This window comes from Arachis hypogaea, chromosome 1, assembly GCF_003086295.3.
Source record: "Arachis hypogaea cultivar Tifrunner chromosome 1, arahy.Tifrunner.gnm2.J5K5, whole genome shotgun sequence".
NCBI lineage: Eukaryota > Viridiplantae > Streptophyta > Magnoliopsida > Fabales > Fabaceae > Arachis > Arachis hypogaea.
In genome coordinates this window covers 10,634,719-10,657,309 of record NC_092036.1, presented here as the reverse complement: position 1 = coordinate 10,657,309, position 22,591 = coordinate 10,634,719, and the positions used below count along the sequence as shown (strand labels likewise).

The 22,591-nt window shown below is 31.9% G+C and overlaps 1 protein-coding gene and 1 pseudogene across 2 annotated transcripts; both read left to right on the top strand.

Moving 5' to 3' along the window:
• Positions 1–425: 425 nt before the first annotated feature.
• On the top strand, positions 426–5,542 carry LOC112796147 (plant UBX domain-containing protein 7). Of its 2 annotated transcripts, none has more exons than XM_025838476.3 (10): positions 426–721; positions 1,432–1,559; positions 1,650–1,763; positions 1,938–2,133; positions 2,844–2,921; positions 3,016–3,084; positions 3,381–3,524; positions 3,637–3,733; positions 4,310–4,593; positions 5,094–5,542. In XM_025838476.3, the coding sequence occupies exons 1-10, from the start codon at positions 620–622 to the stop codon at positions 5,262–5,264; spliced, it is 1,383 nt and encodes a 460-aa protein (XP_025694261.1). In that variant the 5' UTR covers positions 426–619; the 3' UTR covers positions 5,265–5,542. The 2 variants fall into 2 exon arrangements, with proteins under 2 accessions (XP_025694261.1, XP_025694267.1); XM_025838482.3 differs by having other exon boundaries at positions 430–721; positions 4,319–4,593.
• Positions 5,543–14,927: 9,385 nt separating this feature from the next.
• Positions 14,928–15,718, top strand: LOC112802841 (uncharacterized; annotated as a pseudogene).
• Positions 15,719–22,591: the final 6,873 nt, after the last annotated feature.

Genomic DNA, 22,591 nt, shown 5'->3' with positions numbered 1-22,591 from the left:
TCTAAACGCAGAAGTTATAATTTCTAGCTTCTTATAAACGCACGTGAAGAACCTAAAATCACGTTGACGTTTAAAGAAAAAAAAGTATCCAAAGTTCCAAACAAAAGGAGGAAGCGTTAAATACACTCAAACATGTTTCTCTTCCTTCTAACGCAAAACCAAACACACCCTAATAAGTTGAATTTAAACTAACTTGACTCACTTTCAACCATAAATATACATAATGAATTATTATACATTGATATAATATTAAAATTAAATTTTAATTATTAAATAAAAATTAAAATATAATTAATTTTATATAAAATTAATAGTTAAAAATTGTAACTAATTTAACAAATTTAACTAAATTATTATCTTACCGTGCTAACTATCAACATTAAGAATTTTCACCTTATTATTATTAGGAGAAAAATAATAATAATAAATAAAGAAATACGAAATGCATCTAACATAGACAGAGTGATATTTCTGTGTCTTAGTTTCTTTATTTCTTTCCGCTTGTTTTCCTTTTCTATCTTTCCTCGTTGGAACCCTAGATCACTTCACTGCTTCTCTCGAAAAGGAAAAGATCGGAATTGAGAAATTGAGAGTGAGAGAGAAAGAAAAGGGGATCTGAATGGAAGGAATGTTATCGGCAAATGACCAACAGAGCATGGTCTCTTTGTTCTTGGAGGTTGCTCAGGGCCAGACCACTGAGACTGCTCGACAGTTCTTGCAGGTTCCTCTCATTATTGTTACTAATTTATTAGTGTTTGTTGAAGATTTATCGTGATTCTAGAATTAGGGTTTATTTTTTAAAAAAATTAGTTTCTGGACTTTGAAATGGTTAGAAATCTTTGCCTTCACGGTGGTTATGTTTGGTCACCGAAAAAATTCATTCTTTTAGCTTATTGTGATGACAATTAGAAAATTGGTTGTATCTATCACGGAAAAAGTTGAAATCTCGCTTGATCAGTGATTCTTTTGAAATCTATCATGAAAAAATAGCTCTTTTAGCTTATTGTGATGACTAAGACTGGTGTGTTGGGAATTTGCTTATAGGTTCTGATTTGTGATGCTTGTTATTTTCTTTAAAACTGAAATTCTGTTTGATAAGTGGTTAATGGTTATAGTGTCTGTCATGAAATTTAATCATCCTTTTAGCTGATTGTGATAACAATACCCTACATTATGTCTATCATGAAACATAATCATACGTTTAGCTTATTGTGATGACAATTATAAAATGAGCATGCTTAAAGATTTGCTTGTAGCTATTGGTACTTCGATGGATATGCTTTACTTTAAAAAAAAAAACTATAATCTTGTTGCTCTTGCATGAAGAATCATCCTTTTAGGTTTTATCCTCTTTATAATGATGGCAATGTGTAGATTTTCCTCTTGTATAGATTTATCAAATTTTGTGAACCTGTGATACTGGTAACACAGGCGACAAGTTGGAAACTTGAGGAAGCTCTTCAGCTGTTCTTGATCGGCAGTGATGCTGGGTCTTTGCCACCACCATCACACTCTCCACCTCTAGAAAATGTTGAATCTTGGACTGATCAACCATCAAGGTAATTTGGGGTGTCTAACTATGATTTATAAGTTATAATCCTAAGTTAGCACTTTTTAGTTGGTTGTTTGACTCATACATGTTGCTTTAGTGAACCAAGGAAGGAAAGTGAGAGTAGTGACCACAATGTCAATGATCCAGATGAAGTACGCCCTCCCTTACCTGTTATACGGGAAACTCTTTATGACGATTCAATGATCTATAGGTATGTTTCACCATTCTAATTTCTTTGCTTGCCTTGTAAGCTGATAGTTTATATTCCAAGAGAAATGCATATCTGGTGTTTTTATTGCTCTTTTTGTCATTCTTGGGATTACTTAATGTGCAATATGGTTTTTCCCTGTCAGATATTTATTATGTATTTTATCATGTTATGCAGAGGATCAAGGTTTGCACCCCGTTCACAAGAGCCTAACTCTTTAATAGCATTTCGTAACTTTGAAGAGGAAATGAGACGTCCCGGGGTTTGGGAAACAGAGCAAGGTGCTGCTTCGACAGCAGAAACTTCTAGGGATAATCTTGCTTCACTCTATCGCCCTCCATTTCATCTGATGTTTAATGGCACTTTTGATAAGGTAAATCTCCTGCTTAGTGTTGACTGTAGATTCTGCTAGAGGTGTAACTGGCACAACATCTATTTATGAAATATTTAAAGTGATAATAATGTTTAGATCTCTTTTACATCTCTCTTTTATTTATAATGATCTTTTCCTTAAAAAAATGTCTAGTTCAGATAAAGATGAAGTTGTGCCGAGTAATTGTACTTTTGTAAATAAGGAACCTTAACAGATTTTGATCAGTATTTAGTAATGTGTGTTGAGGTTTGGGATTGTGTTGTTGTGTTCTTTATTCCTTAGATTAATACTGTTGTGGGGTTAGTTCCTTGTTTAGAAATTGATATACAGGCTCCTTAATTATCCTATGCTGTTATTATAGCTTCTGTAGGCTTTCCTCTTACATGACTTATTTGCAGTCTTATGCAAGTTTCTGGATGTGACAAAAATCATGTGTACTTCATATAAGAGAAGTTAGCTGGAAGTATGAGAATGATTTTTGTTGGTTTCACTTATTATCTTTTTTCTTGTTATTTGTAGTGGCAGTTTACATCTAAAATTCATTTGGAAACACAATATTCATTTGCATATCTTAGTTTATGGGATTTCCTTGTATTTGCTGTGTGTCAATGGTGGCACTAGATTGGTAGTGTGTGTTTATTTATATCTATTCAAAATGTAAGCCATTCATTGTATATATAATCATGACCAAGTTTTGTCCTTGACCACAGGCAAAAGGTGCTGCTGCCATGCAGGACAAATGGCTGTTGCTGAACATTCAATCCACTACAGAATTCAGCTCTCATATGGTATTATATTCTCATGCAAATTGATCCCTTTACATTTTCTTTACATGTTTGTTTCGGCATTAACACTGTTGTACTTAATGGTTGCTTTGTGAAGCTTAATCGTGATACATGGGCCAATGAAGCTGTTTCTCAGACCATTAGCACAAACTTCATATTCTGGCAGGTTAGCTTGTTGCTATATTAATTCATTTTAAGTGTTATTTTGCCAAAAGAATTTATGACTTTTACTTGCACTTTCCAATTTTGTCTGGGGTAAACCAAAGGACTGAGATGTTTATGATGGATTTTCTTTTGAAGTTGGAATTTCAGATTATGTGAAAATTGATATTCACAACATCATTATTTTTTGCTGATATAGACATGTGGTGCACCGTGCACCTGGATTTCTGTTGTGTTATATGTTTTCGTTTTGTTTTATTTGCAGCGTTTCCTTTCTTAATTATTTTTCTTGTCATATAGGTATATGATGATACAACTGAAGGAAGAAAAGTCTGCACTTATTACAAACTGGAATCGATTCCTGTAGTGCTTCTTATTGATCCCATCACTGGCCAAAAGATGCGATCATGGTCTGGAATGGTTCAGCCTGAAAGCTTACTAGAAGTATGGAAATTCCTACTGGGGAATCTCTGAAAACATTATTCATATACATGAACCTTGAACATGTTTTGCTCTTTATAATTACTGATTCAAAGAGTCTTATGCTTTACTTTAGGGTCTACTAGCATTCCTTGATGCAGGGCCAAAGGATCATCACATGACCTTATCTCACAAGCGTCCTAGAGGAGCTTCTAGCCCACCTAAGGCTAAAGGTTTGCACTAGTTTATGCTTCTGTAGCAGTTTGATTTGGCCTTTAGGAGGATGACTTCTTATTTCATGTGTCTTTCTTGTTATTGGAAAGCCATAGGCACCCTATAGACATATGATTTTCCTATTTTTCTTAAATAACATAATAATTTAAGAAAATAAAGGGTAGCTTGGTGTACAAACATCTCGCGTTATGCAGGGGTCGGAGAAGAACCACACCAAAGGGTGTAATGATTTAAGAAAATATTATAAGAAAAAGAAAGTTCCATTAAAATAATTAGAAGTTAGTTAGAGTAAGAGAAGTTGAAAATGTGAGTGATTTTCTTTATATTGGTCAATTGGAAATGTAGCCTTGTATAGGAAATAAAGATGTTTACTTATTTACTTTCTTTCTAGCCATCAACACTTCAACTAAGATGGATCTTGGCTTCGCCCAATTTCTAATCATGCAATCTCCTTCATTATGTTTTGATTGAAAATCTTGTTTTCACTGCCTGGGTAATATGCACATCATAACTTTTGAGGAAGTTATCTTTGCCATATTTTTTGTATTATCATGATAACTTCTCTGATGCTACAGCTATTGTAGATTCAGACGAGAATAAAGATGAGGAAGAGGAAATCCAAAGAGCTCTGGCAGCATCGATGGAGGGCATGATTGGGTCTAATGTTGCGGCTGGAAGTGACAACAAGGAGGCAGATTCCGCTGTCAGCCAGCAAGAGGCAGCCTTGCCCAAGAGGCCCTCATACCCGGTACTCCCCGAAGAGCCTAAGGCTGAAAGAAGTCTCCTGTGCAGGGTTGGTGTTCGGCTTCCAGATGGACGCCGGGTTCAGCGTAACTTTTTACGCACAGATCCTATTCAGGTAAAAGCATTGCTGTCACTTATCACATGTCTCGTGGATAGTGTTACGTCTTGCATCTTATGTCTAGTATAGTCTTCTGCTGATTTCTTGTGATTTCTGTATACCATAAGTGTTTTTATTCTCTTGTGAGGAGGTATTACTAGATTGTTGAGGAAAAGGCTTTGTAGTCATTTGATAATTGATATATTGTCTTATTTTATACAAGAAATCCTTCCGTGATCATGAAAATACCATGTGGATATGGATGCAACCAATAAGAGAAATTAGGAATGTATTTGGTTTGCATTTTCATTTTCATTGTTTTTTGTTTTATGAATTTTGAGAAGAAAAATGAGAAAACAAGATATGAAAATAGAAAGCAGTATTTACTGAAAACGTAAAATACTGAAAATGGAAAATACTGAAAATGAAAACGTAAACCAAATGCACCATAATTTTTTAATATACAGGCCCTCCAATTAACTTGCACTCTCTGACTGTTGTTTTGTTTCGTCTTGAAGCTGCTGTGGTCATTCATTTCAGCTCAAGTAGGAGAAGATGAGACAAAGCCATTCAGATTAGCACAAGCAATTCCTGGAGCCAACAAAGTTCTTGACTATGAAAGCAATTCAACCTTTGAAGAATCAGGGCTTGCAAATTCCATGATCTTTGTCACTTGGGACCGAGTTTAGCTTTTAAGACTCGGAGAATTTTTAATGTTGGTTTCTTCTGATATGATGAGGATTGAGGCTGGTTTATCATCAAAGGAAAAGGGGGAGTTTTTGTTTAAACTTCTTGTGTATATTTTATGAATCCGAATGATGAATAGACTTTCAATTAATGGAATTTTTTTTTCTTTTGGGTACAAAAGAAATATTCCTGTGCAAGTTTCAAGTTTCGGATTCTGTTTATAAATGAGAAATCTCACTATAAAGTTGAATACTATTGTCAAATAATTGAGAATCAAATGGTGTGTTAAGCAAATGTTATATAATGTTGAATTGCATAAATGTTTTAAAAATCATTTGTTGGAAGAGTTTATATGTAATAGAATTTTTTTTTTGAAAATTTTATGACAATTTAAATATTCTCAAAATTCATTAAAAACAAAATACAAAAATAAATATATAAATATGTCATCATTTATATAAATATAAATAATTTGACAATATAATAACTTATATATTGAATATTACTTAAATGTGCAATATTATCTCTTAAAAAAGTTAATTTTTGTATTATTTTTTTTTTAAAAATACACTTTAAATACTAATAACTTGACTCATTTTTAATATTATCACAAATAAATATAGGCAATTATTCAAATGAAGAAACAAAAATATTTTTTCATGAAAATACTTTGTTTAAAAGTGTGACTTTTATGAATATCAAAATTTAACTATACAATCCATCATTCAAGGATTAAAAAGAAATATAGACAATATATACGATTTGATACTTAATATAGTGTATCAGCGTTGACTTACAAATATAGTAAAAAAAGTTCAAATTTAGTATAAACAAAATATAAAAATAAATATACAAATATGTCATTTTTTACATGAATATAAATAATTTGACAAAATAATAATTTATACATTGAGAATTACTTAAATGTGCAAAAGTATGTTCTCTTCAAAATATTAATTTTTGTACCATTTTTATTTGAAACCCACTTTAAACAATAGAAACTTCTCCCATCTTTAATATTGTCACAAATAAAATATATTACTCACTATATCACTCTTATTTTCACCATTAAAACTTACAGTACTTTACTAATACACTCTTAATATTAAAACTCACATTTGTGTGAAAGAAGAATACACACTACAAAAAGGAAGAAAGTTTATACACGGTTTGATTGGGTGGGGACAGCTACCCGCACTGTGCATAACACACACGTGTCTCCATCAAGTTATTCTGGCAGGTCACAAAAAGCAATAGAAGCAGGAGAAGCAGTCCGAACTGGCCTTACACCACGTACTATAACCCACTAATATTAATATTTTATGATACATATATGTAAAAAAATATTCTAATAATATATATGACTTGATACTTAATATAATGTATCAACATTAACATTCAAAAATAGTAAAACAATTCTCAAATTCATTAAAAAAAAACAAAAATAAATATACAAATATGTTATTATTTACATGAATATAAATAATTTGATAAGATAACTTATATATTGAAGATTACTTAAATATGAAATAGTATATTCTCTTCAAAAAGTTAATTTTCGTACCATTTTTTTACTAGAAGCACACTTTAAATACTAATAAATTTTATCACTTTTAATATTATCATAAATAAAATATATATTAACCTCATTATATCACTCTTATTCTAACAATTAAAACTCTCAACATACTACTGCATTCTTACAATACTGCACTAATACACTCTTAATATTTGTGAAGGAAGAATATACACTGCAAAAAAAAAGAAGATAGAATTCATACATAGTTTGGTTGGATGGAAAATATCTACACATACTGTGCATGATAATATTTGGCTTTATCAAATTTTTCTGGCACGTCATAAAAAGCAATGAAAGCAGGAGAAGTAGAATCCGAACTGATCCCACACCACGTGTTATAGTCCACTAATATTAATATTTATGATACATATATTTGAAAAATTAATCTAATAATATATATGATTTAATACTTAATATAGTATATCAGCATTAACATACAAATATTGTAAAAAAAAGTCTCAAATTTATTAAAAATAAAATACAAAAATAAATATACAAATATATCATTACTTAAATGAATATAAATAATTTGACAAGGTAATAACTTACATATTGATGATCACTTAAATGTGCAATAATATGTTATTTAAAAAAATTAAATTTCATTCCTTTTTCACTAAAAGCACATCTTAAACACTAATAACTTCACCCACCTTTAATATTATCAGAAATAAAATATATATTACCCTCACTATATCACCCTTATTCTTATAATTAAAACTCTCATCATAATATTACACTCTCACAGTACTGTACTAATATACTCTTAGTATTAAAACTCACATTTATGCAAAGGAAGAATGCACAATGCGAGAAAAAAAAGGTGGGATATATACACAGTTTGGCTTGGTGGAAGACTGCTACACGCACTGTGCATGACGAAGGCGTGACTCTATCAAGATCTTTTCTAGTAGATCACGAAAAGCAATAAAAGCAGAAGCAGCGCCTGAACTGACTGACTACGTGTTATTTCCCACTAATGTTAATATTTATAATACATATATTTAAAAAATTATTCTAATAATATATATATATATATATATATATATATATATATATATAATTTGATACTTAAAAAAGTGTATCAACATTAACATGCAAAAATAATAAAAAAAGTCTCAAATTTATTAAAAACAAAATACAAAATAAATATACAAATATGTCATTATTTACATGAATATAAGTAATTTGACAAAGATAATAACTTATATATTGAGGATTACTTAAATGTGCAATAATATGTTCTCTTGAAAAAATTAAATTTCGTATTTTTTTCACTAAAAGCACATTTTAAACACTAATAACTTCACTCACCTTTAACATTATCACAAATAAAATATATATTGCCCTCATTATATCACTCTTATTCTCACAATTAAAATTCTCACCACAAAATTACACTCTCACAATACTGTATTGCTACACTTTTAATATTAAGACCCACATTTATACAAAAGAATAATGCACACTACGAAAAAGAAGGAATGTGAGATTATACACGTTTGAATTGGTAGGGACAGCTATACGCACTGTACAAGACGCGCGTGTCTCCATCAAGGTCTTTTGGCAAGTCATGAAAAGCAATGAAAGCAAGAGAAGCAGATTCTGAATTGGCCCACACCGCATGTTATAGTCCACTAATATTAATATTTATGATACATATATTTAGAAAACTATTCTAATAATATATATGATTTGATACTTAAAAAAGTGTATCAGCATTAACATCCAAAAATAATAAAAAAAAATTCTCAAATTTACTAAAAACCAAAAATGAAAATAAATATATAAATATGTACTACTTACCTGAATATAAATAATTTGACAAGATAATAACTTACATATTGAGGATTACTTAAATGTACAATAATATGTTTTCTTGAAAAAATTAAATTTCGTATCTTTTTTACAAAAAGAACATTTTAAATACTAATAACTTTGTCCACCTTTAATATTACTACAAATAAAATATGTATTATTCTCATGATATTACTCTTATTCTCGCAATTAAAATTCTCGTCATAATACTACACTTTTACTATACTACTACATTCTTAATATTAAAGCTCACCTTTATGCAAAGGAAAAATGCACACTGCAAAAAAAAAAAAGAAGAAGGAAATTGGAATTTATACACAGCTACATGCATTGTGCATGACGCATACGTGTCTCCATCAAGATCTTTTGACAGGTCACGGGAAGTAATAAAAGCAGGAAAAGCAGAGTCGAAACTGGCTCCACACCATGTATTATAGTCAACTAATGCTAATATTTATCATATATATATTTGGAAAATTATTCTAATAATATATACAATTTGATACTTAATATAGTATATTAGCATTAACTTGTAAAACTGTAAGAAAATTTTCAAATTTAGTAAGAACAAAATATGAAAATAAATATACAAATATGTCATTACTTATATGAATATAAATAATTTGACAAGATAATGACTTATATATTGAGGATTAATTAAATGTGCAAGAGTACGTACTTTTCAAAAAGTTAATTTTCATACCTTCTTTATTAGAAGCACACTTTAAACATTATTAAGTTCACGCACTTTTAATATTATCACAAATAAATTATATATTACCCTTACTATATCACTCTTATTCTCACAATTTAAACTCTCTACAGTACTACACTCTCATAGTATTGCACTAATATACTCTTAAGTCTTAATATTACAGCTCACTTTAATGCGTAGAATGTACACTGCGAAAAGGAAGGAATGTAGAATTTATACATTGTTTGGCCAGGTGAGTGACAGCTATACGCACTGTGTATGACGTACGCATGTCTCCATTTAGGTTTTCTTGCAAGTCACGAAAATCAACGAAAACAGGAGAGGCATAGCTTGATCTGGTCCCATATCACGTGTTATAGCTTGCTAATGTTAATATTTATGATACATATATTTGGAAAATTATTCTAACAATATATATGATTTGACAGTCAATATAGTATATGGACATTAACATTTAAAAATACTTAAAAAAATTCTCAAATTTATTAAAAACAAATACGAAAATAAATATACAAATATGTCATTACTTATATGAATATAAATAATTTGACAAGATAATAGCTTATATATTGAGGATTACTTAAATATGCAACAATATGTTCTCTTGAAAAAAATTAAATTTCGTGCCTTTTTCACTAAAAACAATTATTAAACACTAATAACTTCACTCACCTTTAATATTATCAGAAATAAAATATATATTACCCTCATTATATCACTCTCATTCCAACAATTAAAACCAAAGTTCTAAAAATCGGACTGGTCATCAAACCACTCTAGTCACTGGTTCACTGGTCTAACTGGTTCAATTGGTGGTTCAACCGAGAAAACCGTTTTAGAATAGAATAATAAATAAATTATAAATAAATATTCTAAAATATAATTATAGTCTAATATAAATCTTAAAATATCTTCAAAATTTAAAACACTACATAAAATATTATCAACCAAATACATATGATCTTATCAAAATCCAAACTCAAAAGTTAAATAGTAAAAAAGTATATCTAAATATTAAATCCCAAGATCATAATTTATCAATCATCAAAATCTGCAAGAACTTGTTGCAAATCTGCTTCGGTGGAATGATCTTCACCTTCATTCCCACCCTCTTGAGCAGAAGAATCAAGAGATACAGCATAAAGACCACTACTACCACCGCCACTTTGATATAAGTCAGTATCAATTTCACCTAATAAAATACACGTTATCATTATATTATAAACTAACAACATTCTAATAAATCATTAGAAAATAAATATACTATACTCACGCAATAAGTTATCCACATTACTAGAAAGATCAGGCTCTTTCTCTACACCCTCTTCAGTCACCCAAAAGCCAACTAGAATGATGCTTTCATAATCAATTGGATCATATTGTGTCTTTTGCTTTTTTTTTTCTTTTTTCCTTCCTAAAAAGTTAAATGCAATATATGAAGATTTAATAATTTACAAATTTGTTATGATAAAGATTACATATGAAACAATATGATATTTCATGAAACATATATTACCTAGGTTTAAGATGCAAATTATAGGTAACATAAACAATATCATTCAGTCTATCATGCTCCAATCTATTTCTTCTTTTTGTATGAATCTAGTCAAAAAGACTCCAATTTCTCTCACACCCAGAAGAAGCAGATGCTTGGCTAAGCATGCGAACAACTATCTTTTGTAAACATAGAGCAGAGCCTCCGAATAACCTTCACCATTCATCTGCCAATTATAAAATCATAACATATTAGAGGTTATCAATTAAGAATATAGGAGCATAAAACAAGTTACTATTAATTAAACAAATATTCAGCCATATTCTTACCAGGCTTAAGTTTAGATGCAGCTCGAATAGCTTCTGGTATATCAAAACGTTCCCTCTGATCTCTATATAAATGTATTTTTTTCATTGTCTGAACTGAATCCAAATTGTTACACTTGCAATACAAGGTAACAAGATCAAGCAAACCTTGCATAACATCAGGTGCTTCTTTATAATTTTCATTAAAAAAGAATGAAGGATTCAGGAAGTAAGCTGCCGCATGAAGATCTTTCTTCAAATGCTTGTCCCATCTTGAGTTAATAATATCTGTGTACGGCTGATATGCAGTCTTGGATTGCTTAAACATCTCTTTAATTGCATCTTCTGCCCTTAGCATTCCCTCATAAACATATTCCAAAGATGGTTTGTCATCAGCATCAACAAGTTTCAGCAATTTAATCAAAGGGCACACAAGTTTACATACAGTAAAGCAATCCTCCAAAAATTTGCAATCCAAAATAATAGCACTCACAGCTCTACTAGTAGCACTCCTTCCTAATTTGTGATCAGTGAAAATTGAATCTACAACCAATGCTTGCAAATCCTTTTTACGGTCAAAGATGCTCTTCAATGTGATAAATACAGTTGCAAAACGGGTTGCACCAGGACGTACAATTTCTCTCCAATGAGGTCTTTCTCTTAGCCAAGATAAGAAAATCATATGATTGTACACAAATACTATTATCCATAAGCATTGTTATTCACAGAAGCATTGTTATCCACAAATACCGTATGAGGTCTTATTATTCACAGAAGCATTGTTATCAGCCATTGCTTCTTGATTAATACTATTATCCATAACTGAAATTAATAAAATAGATATGAAATTAAAAACAGCCACAACACAATGAAAAATAACAAGTTAGGAGCCATCAGCAATTAAAAACAGGAGCCACAACACAATGATTAACCATGTTTTTAACCTAAAGTAGGAGCCACAACACAATTAAAAATAGATATGAAATTAACAAAACCATATCTAAATTATGCCTACAGCATTCAATAATATTGCAAAACAGAGTAAGTTTCCAGCATTAACAAAACAACAAAACACTAAAATAGAGTAACAGTTACATAACATAGTAAGTTTCCAGCGTATTAGGTGTTCTGGACTAAAACAGAGTAACAGTTACAAAATACAAAACACTAAAACAGCAATATTAGGTGTTCTGGACTTTGGTTGATACAAATGACATAATAGAGTAAGTTTCCACCTTCCAGCATTAGCAACCAATCCATACATACAAATTTCCACAACAATTAGAACCATACATACAAAGAAGACCGAAGAACAAAGAACAAAGACCAAAGACCGAAGAAGAAGAATTGAAGAACCAAACTTCAAGCCAAGACCCAAGAAGAATTGAAGAAATATGGAACAGAAATTGAAGAAGAAGTTCAAAGAAGATGAAGACGAGGAGCACTCACTTGGGTTCGAGAATTCAGACACGAAAAAGAGGAAGAAGCGGCGGTGCTGAGGACCTGGGGACGGTGGCGGCACTGATGACCTCAGAACAGCGACGACCGATGGAAGGCTAAGGTTCAAGGTTCTTTTGCTTCAGAAGGCTAGGGTTCAGCGACGATGAAGTAAGATGAATGAATGGGGAAAGGGGGGTTTGGTTCACGAGTGGATCGGGTTTTCTTTTTTTTTTTTTTATCAAATTAAAAAACAGTGTCGTTTTAGGGTAACCGGCCGGTTACCGGTCCGGTCCAACCGGTCGGTTCTTGGCTGGTCCGATAATTTTCTACCGATTTTTTTCTGAGCGGTTATAGGAGGAGGACCAGACCACTTGCATCGCCGGTTCCTGGTTGAACCGATTCGACCGACCGATCCGGTCCAATTTTCAGAACCATGATTAAAACTCTCACCACAATACTACATTCTCATGGTATTGCATTGCTACACTTTTAAAATTAAAACTCACATTTATACGAAAGAACAATGCACACTACAAAGAAAAAGTTAGGAAAGATTTATACACGGCTTGGCTTAGTAGGGACAGCTACAGACACACCCGTGTCTCCATCAAGGTCTTTTGGCAGATCATGAAAAGCAAGAGAAGCAGATCATGAACTAGCCCACACCACGTGTTATAACCCACTAATGTTAATATTTATGATACATTATTATAATAATATATATTATTTGATACTTAAAAAAGTGTACCAGCATTAACATGCAAAAATAGTAAAAAAAATTTCAAATTTAATAAAAATAAAACACGAAAATAAATATACAAATATGTTATTACTTACATGAATATAAATAATTTGATAAGATAATAACTTACATATTGAGGATTACTTAAATGTACAATAATATGTTCTCTTGAAAAAAATTAAATTTCGTGTCTTTTTTACTAAAAGCACATTTTAAACACTAATAATAACTTTGCCCACCTTTAATATTATTACAAATAAAATATGTATTATCCTCATTATATCACTCTTATTCTTGCAATTAAAACTTTCGTCAAAATACTACACTCTCACTATACTACTACACCTTTAATATTTAAGCTCACCTTTATGCAAAGAAAAATGCACGCTGTGAAAAAGAAGAAAAAAGGAATTTATAGACAGCTACACGCACGGTGCATGACACACGCGTGTCTTCATTAAGGTCTTCTAGCAGGTCACGGGAAACAAGAAAAGCAGGAAAAGAAGAGTCCGAATTGACCGCACACCACGTGTTATAGCCCACGAATGTTAATACTTATGATACATACATATATATATATATATATATATATATATATATATATATATATTTGAAAATTATTCTAATAATATATACAATTTGATACTTAATATAGTGTATCAGCATTAACTTGCAAAAATTGTAAAAAAAAAATTCAAATTTAGTAAAAATAAAATATGAAAATAAATATACAAATCACTCATTACATACATGAATATAAATAATTGACAAAATAATAACTTAATATTGAGGATTACTTAAATGTGCAACAATGTCTTCTCATGAAAAAGCTAAATTTCGTACCATTTTTTTACTAAAAGCACATTTTAAACGCTAATAACTTCACCCACCTTTAATATTATCACAAATAAAATATATATTACCCTCATTATATCAATTTTATTCTAGAAATTAAAATTCTCAACACACTACTACACTCTCAAAGTACTGTACTACTACATTCTTAATATTAAAGCTCATATTTATGCGAAGAAAGAATGTACACTGCGTAAAAGAAGGAAGGTGAAATTTATACACGGTTTAATTGGGTCGTAGACAGCTACACGCACTGTGCATGACACACGCGTATTCCCATCAAGCTCTTTTCGTAGGTTTCGAGAAGCATTAAAAGCAGAAGAAGTAGAGCTCGAGTTCGCCCCTACAACACATGTTATAGTTCACTAATGTTAATATTCAGGGTACATATATTTGAAAATTATTCTAATAACATATGCGATCTGATATTTAATATAGTGTATCAACATTAACATGCAAAAATAGTAAAAAAATTTCTCAAATTCATTTTAAACAAAATACAAAAATAAATATACAAATATGTATGTTATTACTTACATGAACATAAATAATTTGATAATATAATAACTTACATATTGAGCATTACTAAAATGTGCCACAATATGTTCTCTTCAAAAAGTTAATTTTCGTATCATTTTTTAGGGTTAAGTATGATTTTGGTCCCTAACGTCGAGGTCGAAAATTTATTTTGTCCTCGACCTTTTTTTCGCTACAAAATGGTCTCGGTGGTTTCAATTTGTTTTAAAATCGTCCTTTTCATGAAATTTTTAATTTTATTCCAAATATACCCCTAATTAAAAAAACATCTTCTCACTTCTCTCTCATTGTTTCTCTCTCGTTCTAGCTGCTTCTTCTGTAGAAAAAATAGCAGTAACTTCTAAAAAATCAAGAGTACCAGTGCTCCAATCTCTCTCACCATCTCCTAGATTCTACAACAATTCCCACTCTCCATCACCTTCTTATTCTTCCTCTGGCTTCGCTTCCTCCAGTTCCATTTTCACCTCTCAGTCCACTACCTTTTTTCACACGTGCCAACTTATGCGGTCCCTCCTCGGCGTCAGCCTCGTCCGTTCGGTTCTTCCTTGACCAGTCGATTTCTTCGAACCGTTCCATCTCGGTGGCGCTTCAAACCGGTGCACCGACGACCGTGAAGAGGCAGGGCCAGCAGAAGCGGACCTGCATGTGTTCTCCCACTACGCACGCTGGCTCCTTCTGGTGCAGCCTCCACAAAGGATTCTCCACCTCATCGCATGCCGCGGCGGCACTGTACTCGCCGAACCGTCTCAACCTGCGTACATCCGCCATGACAAACTTGCTCGTTAGGATTCGAGGCATGGAAGGAGATCTCGTCCGGTCGCTGGATCTCGCTGCTGCTCCTCTGGGCTCGACCGAGGTGCTCGATGGCAGTGGGTTCTGGTTCAAGGCAAGAACAAGGGATGGCTGTGATGGTGGTTTCGGGTGGCTCACCGGCTTTTGCTTCTGCTTCTATTATGTCGTTGATTTCTGATTATTGTTGCTTTTGGTTGCTTCTACATTGTTGTTATTGTTCTGCTCCTGCTTCTGCTTGATTACGTTGTTGATTCATTGTTGTTGTTTTTTTGCTCATGCTTCTGTTTATGCTCATGTTCCTGCTTGATTACATTGTTGATCTATTATTGTTGTTGCTTCTAGTTCAGCTTCTGCTTGTGCTTCTGTTTGTGCTTGATTTTGGAGAAGAATGGGAAGGGGCATTTTGGTCCGAAGGACGGTTTTAAAAGTTAAACCTTCGGGGCCATTTTGTAGCGAAAAAAAGGCTGGGGACGAAATAAATTTTTATCCACCTTTAGTATTATCACAAATAAAATATATATTACTCTCACTATATCATTCTTATTCTCACAATAAAGACTCTTCCCATACTACTACACTCTCACAGTACTGCACTGATACACTCTTAATATTAAAACTCACTTTTATGCGAAAGAAGTTGAGATTTATACACGGTTTGGTTGGGTGGGAGACAGCTACACGGACTGTATATGATGCAGGTGTGTCTACATCAAGCTCTTGTTGGTTCCAAAAAGTAATAAAAGGAGGAGAAGTAGAGCTCGAGCTGGCCCTCAACATGTGTTATAGTCCACTAATATTAATATTTAGGATACACATATTTGAAAAATTATTCTTAATATGTACGATTTGATACTAAATATAATGTATCAAAATTTACATGTAAAAATAGAATAAAAATTTCTCAAAATTATTTAAAATAAAATACTAAAATAAATATACAAATATGTATGTCATTATACATGAATATATATAATTTGATAAGATAATAACTTACATATATATTGAGCATTACTTAAATGTTCGACAATATGTTTTTTTAAAATTAAATTTTGTACCATTTTTTTACTAGAAGCACACTTCAAACACTAATAACTTTACATACCTTTAATATTAACAAATGAAATATATATTACCCTGATTATATCATTCTTATTCTCACAATTAAAACTCTCACAATACTGCACTAATACACTCTTAATATTAAAACTCTACTTTATGCAAAGGAGAATGCACACTGCAAAAGAGAAGAAAGGTAAAATTTATATATAGTTTGGTTGGGACTTAGGTGGGAGACAACTACACGCAGCGTCAATGATGCACGCGTGTCTCCATCAAGCTCTTCTCGTAGGTTCCGAGAAGCAATGAAAGTAGGCGAAGTAGAGCGCGAGCTGGCCCCACAACACGTGTTATAATCTACTAATGTTAATATTTAGGATACATATATTTGAAAAATTATTCTAATAATATATACGATTTGACAGTCAATATAGTATATCAACATTAACATTAAAAAATACTTTAAAAAATTCTCAAGTTTATTAAAAACAAAATACGAAAATAAATATATAAATATGTCATTACTTACATGAATATAAATAATTTGACAAGATAATAACTTACGTATAGAAGATTACTTAAATGTGCAATAATATGTTCTGTTCAAAAAATTAAATTTCATAGCGTTTTTCACTAAAAGCATATTTTAAACACTAATAACTTCACTCACCTTCAACATTATCACAAATAAAATATATGTTACCCTCATTATATCACTCTTATTCTCACAATTAAAACTCTCACCACAATACTACACTCCGAGAGTATTTGATTGCTACACTTTTAATATTAAAACTCACATTTAGAAGAAAGAACAATGCACACTACGAAAAACAAGAAAGGTGGGATTTATACAGGTTTGGCTTAGTAGCAACAGTTATACGCACTGTGCATGACGCACGCATGTCTCCGTCAAGGTCTTTTGGCATGTCATGGAAAGCAATGAAAGCAAGAGAAGCAGATCCTGAACTAGCCCTACACCACATGTTATAGCCCACTAATGTTATTATTTATGATACATATATTTAGAAAATTATTCTAATAATATATATGATTTGATATTTAGAAAATGTATCAGCATTAACATGCAAAAATAGTAAAAAAAAATCTAAAACTTATTAAAAACAAAATACGAAAATAAATATACAAACATGTCATTACTTACATGAATATAAATAATTTGACAAGATAATAATTTTCATATTGATGATTACTTAAATGTGCAACAATATGTTCTCTTAAAAAAATTGAATTTCGTGTCCTTTTTACTAAAAGCACATTTTTTTTGTGACTAGAAAAGATTGTATTTTAAACACAAATAACTTTGCCCACATTTAATATTAGAGTAAAGCCAGGGAACCAAAAGCATATCAGCCAAAACCCAGCCAAATACCTTTGAATGAATTCAAAATTTTTACGAGTTAATATATATGGATGTTTCTTCTACTAAGTATTAGAATGTTTTTTTTTTTATATTAAATGGATGTTTTTTTTATATATTTTTCGAATTTGTGATTGTTAGAAGTGGATAGATTAATGTGAGAAAAAAGAGGAAGGTTTTTATAGGTTTACTTAATCAAATTAAAATTTTTTAAATTTTAAATTTAAAAAATTTAAAATTAATTAATTATTAATATAAATTAAAATAGTTTTGTTTAGTTTTGGCTGATAAGTTTTTGGTTCCTTATACTTTTCCTTAATATTATTACAAATAAAATATGTATTATCATCATTATATCACTCTTATTCTCGCAATTAAAACTCTCATCACAATACTACATTATCACTGTACTACTAGACTCTAAATATTAAAACTCACCTTTATGCAAAGAAAAAATGCATACTGCGAAAAAGAAGTAAATTCAAATTTATACACAGCTACACGCACAGTGCATGATGCACACATGTCTCCATCAAAGTCTTCTGGCAGGTCACAGAAAGCAATGAAAGCAAGAAAAGCAGAGCCTAAACTAATCCCACACCACGTGTTATAGTCCACTAATATTAATATTTATGATACATATATTTGGAAAATTATTCTAATAATGTATATAATTTGATATTTAATATAGGGTATCAGCATTAACCTTCAAAAATTGTAAAAAAAATTTCAAATTTCATAAAAACAAAATATGAAAATAAATATACAAATAAGCCATTACTTACATGAATATAAATAATTTGATCAGATAATAACTTACATATTGAGGATTACTTAAATGTGCAAGTGTACGTGCTTTTCAAAATGTTAATTTTTATACCTTTTTTTTTTTACTAGAAACACACTTTAAACATTACTAACTTCACTCACTTTTAATATTATCACAAATAAATTATATATTACCCTCATTATATCACTCTTATTCTCACAATTTAAACTCTCTCCACAGTACTACACTCTCATAGTACTGTACTAATATACTCTTAAGTCTTAATATTACAGCTCACTTTAATACGAAGGAAGAATGTACACTGCAAAAAAGAAGAAAGATAGAATTTATACATTATTTTGTCAGGTGGGTGACAGCTACATGCACTATGCATGACGCACGCGTGTCTCCATCAAGGTCTTCTTGCAGGTCACGGAAATCAATGAAAGCAAGAGAAGCATAGTCTGAGCTGGCCCCACACCACGTGTTATAGCTCGCTAAAGTTAATATTTATGATACATATATTTGGAAAATTATTCTAATATTATATACGATTTGACAGTCAATGTAGTGTATCAGCATTTACACTAAAAAATACTTTAAAAAATTTCTCAAATTTATTAAAAACAAAATACGAAAATAAATATACAAATATGTCATTACTTACATGAATATAAATAATTTGATAAGCTAATAACTTATATATTGAGGATTAATTAAATGTGCAACAATATGTTCTCTTGAAAAAAAATTAAATGTCGTGCCTTTTTTACTAAAGGCACATTTTAAACACTAATAACTTTGTCCACCTTTAATATTATCACAAATAAAATATATATTGCCCTCACTATATCACTTTTATTCTCACAATTAACACTCTCACCACAATACTACACTCTCGCAGTACTGTACTATTACACTCTTAATATTAAAGCTCACATTTATCCAAAAGAACAATATACACTGCAAAAAAGAAGGAAGGTGGGATTTATACACGGTTTGGCTGGGTGGAAGATAGCTATATACACTGTACATGACACATGCGTGTCTCCATCAAGTTAAACTCTTAGGTCACGGAAAACATTGAAAGTTGGAGGAGCAGAGCCCCGTCTGGCCCTACAACATGTGTTATTGCCCAGCTTCTTGCAAGTTACGTGATACTAGCGTCAGGTGCTCATTCTCTGCAAGAAATTGTGTGCACCATATAGACATTTATCTCATCACTGTCTCACTCATAGTACCTGTTATAGCCCATCTTCTAGCGGTCTATGCACTATACATATGTTTATTTCATCATTGTCTCACTCATAACTCATAACACCTGTTACGTAAATCACTGTCTCACTTATAACTCATAACACCTTTTACGCACCATACATATGTTTATCACATCACCGTCCCGCTCAAGAAATCAACACCTGTTATAGCCTAGTTTCTCACCGTCTACGCACTATACACATGTTTATCTCATCACTGTGCTACTCATAATTTCTGTCATAGGAAAAATAGTAACTCTTTTCTAATTTTCTTATTTGATGCATAGTTAGCAGAGCTCCACCTGGCCTCATAACACATGCTATAGGCGCTTCTCACGGTCCATGTGATGCCAGTGTCAGGTGCTCATTCTTTGTAAAAAGTTGTGCGTACCATACACACATTTATCCCATCACTGTCTTACTTAACACCTGTTCTACCCTAGCTTCTTGCGTTCTACGCACCATATACACGTTTATACTCATATACGCTATCATTGTCCCACTCATAACTCACAACATGTTACCCACACATAACTCACGACATCTGTTACGCACATTACTGTCCTACTCATAACTCACAACAACTGTTATGCACCATACACACGTTTATCTTATCACTATGCTAGTAATAATTTCTGTCATAGGAAAAATAGTAACTCATTTCAAATTTTCTTATTTGATGCTTAGTTATCAGAACTGTATTGGACCAAAAGACTAGTGAACCGGACTCTCTACCGGTCCGCTCCAGTCATAACTCACAACATCTGTTACGCACATTACTCTCCTACTCATAACTCACAACACTTGTTACACACCATACATAAGTTTATCTCATTGTTGTCCTATTCATAACTCACAACACTTGTTATAACCCAACTTTTCGTGGTCTATGCACCATACACACATTAATCTCATCATGCATACACATGTTTATCTCATCAATGTGCCACTCATAATTTCTGTCATAGAAAAGATAATAACTCTTTTCTAATTTTCTTATTTGATGCATAGTTAGCGGAGGCACACCCGACCCTATACCATGTGTTATAGCCTAGCCTCTCGTGGTCTATGTGATGTCAGGTGCTCATTCTCTGCAAGAAATTGTGCGCACCATACACATGTTTATCTTATCACTGTCTCAATCACAACACCTTTTATAGCCCAGCTTCTCATGGTTTACGCACCATACACACTTTTATACTCACATACGCACATCACTATCCCACTCATAACTCACAACACCTCCTATAGCCTAACTTCTCGCAATTTACGAACCATGCACACATTTATCTCACCACTCATACACACGTTTATCTTGTAACACCCTAATTAGCCAAAATCTTACCTCGCGTCGTAAGGCAAAGGTTAATCAAAGGTTACGACAATTTTAAGCTTATACATATATTATATAGAAGGAATTGGTAATATCTAGAAGTCCGATGAAGAATATAGCTTAAAAACAGGATTTGAAAAGCGCAAAACATACTAGCGAAGCTACTAACTTAAAGCACATGAAACAGACGTGATATAACAGAATATATTAGTATAATATCATAAGAATCTAGCCACGGCTCGCGAAGTTTAAGCCGGCTAGCCATATACAGACCATATGTGAAACCAGACAGTAACAACAGCTTATACAAGTTTTGTTCTCTCAATACAAGCCTCTAGGCCAAAACAAAAATACAAAAGTGAGAGACATATATATACTAAATAAACAAAAGGATTTCAAAGGTATCCAGATCCTCCGCTCCAATCACCAATATAACAACTCACCGGGGTGGGTTGCGACCTGCATCTGAAAAATATAACAAAAATATGGTATGAGAACCGGAGGTTCTCAGTATGGTAACAGTGTCCAGTGATATAGGATATAAGACCCCGGGACGCCAAAGGCAATCCTAGACTCCATATCCATCACAAGATTCAAGCTTAAAGCATTTCTAAAACAAATACGCATAATATGTAAAACCTTAACAAAACTTAAGCCATATCACCACCAAAGGGTAATCTATCTTAGGGAATTTCTACTCTAATCAAACACCGCTATCCCACAGCCTTCACCAACTGATCCGCCATGCAATCCCATCGCTACTGCCTTTCGAACCTCCTCAACCCCAGTAAAAGCACAAGTATATACAATACAAGTAAAACACAACTAGTAGCATATATAGAAATTAATACAATTAGCAATTAGACATGCTATACAGATAGGGAAAATAATATCAAGTCAGCAAAGCATACAAACAGGTAGAAAATGTATATGATGAATGCCTGCCCTACTGGCTGTGATATCACATTGTCGGTTCAACTGCCAACCCGACACATCTCCATGGATCCATCACTTCATTCAGAGTCCTCGACTCTGTTCAACCACTGTTCATTCACATTTCAGTTCCTTGATTTTCGCATCTCATTCATCAACCATTCATCACACATCATCAACCCTTCCCCAATACAACAGAAACCTAGTACTCTATTTGCTAACTTTGTCCAAATAATGTCTAAAACCCTTAAATCTCTTCCCATGTTTGAGTATCCAAAAATATGCCCAAAAGTCTTAAAAAGTGTCACGGAAGCTTACAACCT